The sequence below is a fragment of the Mus caroli genome, chromosome 18 (assembly GCF_900094665.2).
Source record: "Mus caroli chromosome 18, CAROLI_EIJ_v1.1, whole genome shotgun sequence".
NCBI classification, from domain to species: Eukaryota; Metazoa; Chordata; class Mammalia; order Rodentia; family Muridae; genus Mus; species Mus caroli.
The window spans coordinates 27,694,632-27,700,755 of NC_034587.1; the positions used below are offsets into that span (position 1 = coordinate 27,694,632).

General features: G+C 41.1%; 1 protein-coding gene across 2 annotated transcripts in view; it reads left to right on the forward strand.

Moving 5' to 3' along the window:
• The window catches only part of Pik3c3 (phosphatidylinositol 3-kinase catalytic subunit type 3), a 77,921-nt gene that overhangs the window by 30,486 nt on the left and 41,311 nt on the right, over positions 1-6,124 (forward strand). For both annotated transcript variants that reach the window (XM_021150598.2, XM_021150599.1), the window contains 2 exons: positions 456-546; positions 1,916-1,983. In XM_021150598.2, coding sequence (XP_021006257.1) covers positions 456-546; positions 1,916-1,983 — 159 coding nt within the window. The remainder of the gene's footprint in view (positions 1-455; positions 547-1,915; positions 1,984-6,124) is intronic.

A 6,124-nucleotide genomic window follows, 5' to 3' on the forward strand; every position in this document is an offset into this window, starting at 1 on the left:
TAATGTAACAATTTCTCCATTTTCATGTTAGCCTCTTTTCCCTTTCTATTGTACCACATGTATGTTTATGTATGCATAGATTACTAGAGTTTAGTCTCCTGCTCGATGCCTACTTAGAAGACCTGAGATTCTGTCTAAGGTCTTCCTTCTTCCTGGGTTACATATTCATTTACATAGCTGCTTTCTCATCTCAAAAATCAGGATAACAGCCTGGTGTGGGGGAGCACACCTTTAATCCTAGTGCCTAGGAGACAGAGGCAGGCACGTATCTCTGAGTTTGAGGCCATCCTGGTCAACAAAGCAAGTCCAGGACAGCCAGGGTTTATTACATACACATCGAAAAACAAACAGAACAAGCAACAACAACAATCAGGATGACAATAGCTCCTCACTTGCAGAATAAAAATGACTAACAGGATTTTACATCTTGGTTATCTCTCCTGTTATGTTTTCAGCTCCCAAATTATAACCAACCCTCTTCCTCCCGTGGCCTCCCCTCCTCCTGCATCTAAAGCAAAGGAAGTGTCCGATGGGGAAAATCTCGAGGTGAGTAAAGGCTTTTCAAGATTTCGGTGGAAGAAGAATGCCAGTCAGCATTCTGTGTTGGTCTTTAAGACCTTGGTTTGATTAATAAACCGACCATTATAACATTGTTCAGTAATGGGTTATGGTACATGGTTATGACATTTCCCCTCACTTAATGGGCCGGATATTGCTTCATTTATTTTATTGATGCTCTGGGGATATAAATGGGTTTAGATGTAATTTAAAAATAATCTAAGTTTAAGTATTCTATTAGGGAGACTCAGGATGTTCATTTTAATATATTAATGTATGTTAGTGCAGTTATCAATATTTGTAATTTTACTGTAGAAATGTATATTTCTATAGAATTATATACTAAGTAGGTGGTTTTAATTCATATAGACAGGTAAACTTTTGAAGGGAACAGCTCTTCTAGACTAGTAGTTACATCAAAACAAAACAAAACAAAAAACACCAGCTCTTGTGTGTGTGTTGAGGGCATGAACATGGAAGAGCTGAGCTCTGAGGGGGAAGTAGCTGGTCATTGGTGTAGGGTCTGCTGGTCATCATGTGGCTTTTCTCAAAGCTGATGAAATAATTGAGGTGAAGAGCTTGGCAGCCTTAGCCTCTCTGGGAATGCTGTGATGTGACCAGATGTCACCCTCCTTACCACCTGGCTTTCAACTATTGGTTGAGCAGTTTTTAATCTCCCGACATTTTTCTTGGGACTGATAAACCAACCTTTTTTTGTTTGTTTGTTTGTTTGTTTGTTTTTGGTTTTTTGAGACAGGGTTTCTCTGTGTAGCCCTGGCTGTCCTGGAACTCAATCTGTAGACCAGGCTGGCCTCGAACTCAGAAGTCCACCTGCCTCTGCCTCCCAAGCACTGGGATTAAAGGCATGCGCCACCACTGCCCGGCTAAACTAGCATTTTCTAGGCTGATTGGTACTCATGGAGTTCAGATAATTTAAACCTTCACAGAAAGGTGGATATCCTTCTGAGTCTTAGGCAACCTCAGAAAAGTAGCAGTATCCTATAGGCCATCAGCACCTTCAAGTTGTCTTTCTCAGTTACCAAATAATTTTGGTCAAGAGAACTGGTAATTCCATATCCTCTGTGTGCTGTCTTAGTTTGTAGTCAGTTTGGTGTGGGTGGATTGTAGGATGGATGTGAGAGATGGATGGATGGATGGATGGATGGATGGATGGATGGATGGATGGATGGAAGATAGATGGATGATAGATGGATGGATGGATGATGGATGGATGATGGATGGATAGATGAGAATCTCTACTGTAACTTCAGATGAAAACTGTTCCAGCTTAGGATCTCTCATTGTTTTCTTCCTGTTAATAGCAAATGGTAATATGTCTTTCTTTTATTTTTTTCAGCAAGATCTATGTACATTCTTGATATCAAGAGCCTGTAAGAACTCAACACTGGCTAATTATTTATACTGGTACGTGAAAGTAATTTGGTTTTGTATCACCCCTTTGAACTATATTTCTTATGCTGTAAGCACAGATGATTTAAGATGAAGGCCACCTCCAAGTGCCTAGGTGCAGTGTTCCTGCCTCCTGTCTCCTAGCTGTGTTCACAGAAGTCAGTGCAATCATAGTCTTTCTAACACTAAGTTTTCAAGAGCTAAGATGTAAATGACTATGGTGGTCCCCATCTCCCTGGGTGGGTCTGCTTTCCTTTCCTGCTACTTAAGTAGTATATAACACTTTATAACTTTTCAAGAATGCATTTTTACGTTTTTTACCAGACCACTAGAATGCTACAAAAATAGAAAATTGAAATTAAAAATTACCTTCTCTCATTTTAAACATGAGGAGGCTGAGGCAGAAGGATGCTGTAACTGAACTTGGCAGGCACTGGTTAGGATAGACACTGCCATTTCTAGAGGAGTCCAAGCGAACATTTCCTCTCTTCCCTGTGTAGTTAGTTATAGGAGACAAGGATAACCATGAAAACAATGAGGTACAGAGAGCCTACTTCCTGTACCAAGGTAGTCAGAAGTGTGGCCGTATTGTTGAGTACATTGACTGAGTGGAAGAGATCCCTGGGATTGTGTACTGACGCGTGAGTCCTGATCACTTTTACAGAGGATCTTAGGGTGCAGCATCCTGGGTGAGCCTCCTGGAGACCTGAGCTGTTAACTATAGAGATGATCTCTGACTTTGTCTTATACTTAATGTGTGGTCTTAACTTAAATGACCCAAATTAATAGATGTTCAATCTAAAAATTCCTTATTTTTTAAGAATCATAAGACATCTTGCTGTTCTTAAGGAACTGAAAATGCTGTCTTATTTCAGACTGGGTCTGAAGAGCCTGATGTTTTAGGTTGAATGAAACTTCATCTCATTCTCCCTTTATCAAAAAGAAATGGAATCTGAGCCCTCGTAAAGAGCACAGAGGCCCGGTCTGCAGAAGCAACGTTGTCTAAGCCTTTATGGTGTTTTCCTACCATATTGATATCAATTATTTTAATGGCCTCAGTCATTTTCTCCACTGTACCTGTGAGTTTTCCACATGCCCAATGGCTGAGCTGCTAGAAGCAAAATATCTCTATGTGTCTACTTCAGCAGTTGAATGTAATATTCATAAAAATATATTCCCCTCACATGAAGCATTGGGATGTCCTTGAACATGCATTACAGAGCACTTTGGTTAGTTTTAAGTACCAGTTTTCCTTCTAAGAGTTTACTTACAAATTCTCATCTTGCCAAATTGCTATCTTGATTTAATAGAAACCTACAGTTAATGGTTTTGCATTCCTATCTGAATTATTTAGTGTGCTTCTGTTCGCACCATTATAGAAAAAAAAAAAAAAACACCATTTCCTTGTGAAAAGCTTAAGTAAATAGTCAAAGACTAAATGACATAAAAATAACAGGGAACATAAAACACAGACAGCCCCACTTCCACTCGTAAGCGCTTTCTATCAGACCCAGACTCTGTGTGCTTTCCCTGCTCTGTCTCTAATGCACTGAATAGTCTGTTTATTTCTGGAGGGCTAACTAGTCTTTCCATTTCAAACTCTATATGTTATGTATTAGAAATATTCATCAGTGAAAAAAACCATTGATAGTGATGCTTGGCTTTGATACTGCTATTTTATAGAGTGTAGGGGAATTATATGAGAAATCATTTCTAAGTTTGCCTGAAGTGATCCAGCTTCCTATGAATGTGAGCCAAGTCTCAGGAAGGATGGAGATCCAGGTGTCTGACAACTGAATTTAAATTTCAGTCACTGAATTAAATAACTTTATATTTAACTGATTCTGCTGTTTTCTTCTGAGCACCCTAGGTTTACTTTGCCATTTTTCCTCCCTTTCCAGTAATTTCAGTAATATTCCTGCTATCCTAAATCCTTGAGGGGCCACTAACTGCACACACAAACCCTTTAAAATGGATAGTGTCAATGTTAAAATACACAGAGTTACGTCTCTAGTCTGTAAATGCTAGCATCAGAATTTATAAATCCGTGCAGTTTTGTATTTTCATTGTGCTTCCAGTGTGTTGAAAGTGAAGGTCAACTCTGTATGCTATGATGTGTTTTCTCTAACTTCTTTTTTTTTGTGTTTGTTTTTGTTTTTGATTTTTTTCAAGACAGGGTTTCTCTGTTATCCCTGGCTGTCCTGGAACTCACTTTGTAAACCAGGCTGGCCTCGAACTCAGAAATCCGCCTGCCTCTGCCTCCCGAGTGCTGGGATTAAAGCCACCACGCCCTGCTTTTCTCTAACTTCTAAGACCTTTCAATGTCATGAACGGTAGACAGCGCTCCATGAAATTGTCATGGAAGAGTCAGCCTAGTGGTGTCATCTTATGTTGACTACTGGATAGGTTGTCACATTTTCCCTTCAGATGACAGCTCTCCAGGAAGCAGCATGCAGGGCTCAGTAGACTCTAGTGTATAGGTGTGAGCAGCAAACTGTGAGATGCTTAGACTCCGGGTCTTTTGATCCTCATTTGACCATGGAGATAATGCTTACGTTTATGTTAGATGACTCATTTCTTACTTAGCAGAACGTTGGCTTGAAATCCTAGAAATGTGTTTAATTATAGAGATCACCCTGCATCCTCGAGCCCTGGAAGCTTTAGTAGCTGTGTATTTATTTAACACTGAAGTTAGGGGCTACTGAGTAAAGTGGTGAGCTCTGTGGACATGGCCATGCTCAATTGTGAGTGAGTTTGCTACTTACATGCATAGGAAAAGAAACAGAACACCCAGTGGTGCTGGGGACCATCGGTGAATTTCAGCAGCCAGGCTTAGCCTAGTGTGAGCACACTGATGATTTTGAAGCTTGCAGACACTCTTGGTCTGACAATATTATGTGCAGTTGTCATGTGACTGCGCCTTCTGAAATACCATCATAGAAAATAGGAGTTTTCTTGTTTGTGTTGTGTCCTGGCTCAGTCCTCTAACCTTGCTACATACGTGATCCTCAGAGCTCTTTATCTGCCCTTTGTACCTAAAATGAAACACTGAAGTGTGAGTCTAATCTGATTTATTATTGCTTTTGTTGTTTCTTGAGACAAGGTCTTGTTTCAAAGTCTGTGCTGGTCCAGAAGGCCGGTTGCACCTGTCTCAGCCTTTCAAAGTGATGGCATTATAAGCATATGTCACAATACCTGGTCAATTGGAATTAATTCTAATTTAAAGACAATCATGTGTCCAGTGGTGGTTGTAGATGTTCCATAAGGCATCTCTAGTCCTTCATACCTTTATTAATTTTAGTTTACAGTCTTGTTGACAAATGATATATCTAGGTCAGGGCTCAATTCATCACAGCACTTTCCCAGAAACCCCAGATCTCAGGCACAACTGCTGTGGTATAGCTTAGCTCTGGGACAAGAGAGAGAATAAGACCGATTTTAAAGCAGTTATCTGTCTATAAGATCACGTCAGATACAACAGCAATTTCTGAAAGCATTTGAGGTATGACTCATCCATCAATGCTAAGAACTGAACGTATGGATCAGTGACAGACAAGGAACTATTGTCAGCACAAGTGTCCAGAGGATCTCACTTACAGAGGAAGTCCAGGAGCAAGGTGCATAGACTTCTTGTGAGTGGAGAGAGGGTGGAAGGATGAAGAGACAGGAAAGGACAGTGTCTTTAGCACATGCTGCCATATTTACCAAATCACAAAGTTGGTGCTTAGCAGCTGAGAGGACTGACCTGCCTGGTCTGAGCCTATACCCAGGGATGGCGGGCTTGATCCTCAAGCCTGGGTAAGCACAGTTAGTCCAAGGTGTTGAAAGGGGGAGTGTTGATGCTTCTGCTATTGGAGGTAGGACAATTAAGTTACTTTAAGAGAATGTGTATGTTGTGAAGTTGAGAGCTGAAGACATGTGACGCTAATGTGGAATTCCCCATAGTGGCAGTCTGACTGGTGCAGAGCCGTCATGTGCGTTCAGTGGACACAGTTAGCTGGCTGCATTGAGTGGCTGAGCACAGGCATGCTAGGGAGGGTGGAGGACCACAGGCAGTGCAAGCATCTGGGTATTTGAGTCAGCACTGGGTGTGTGTTAGCTATGGGCTTCTGCACAGGCATGCTAGGGAGGGGTGGAGGACCACAGGCAGTGCATG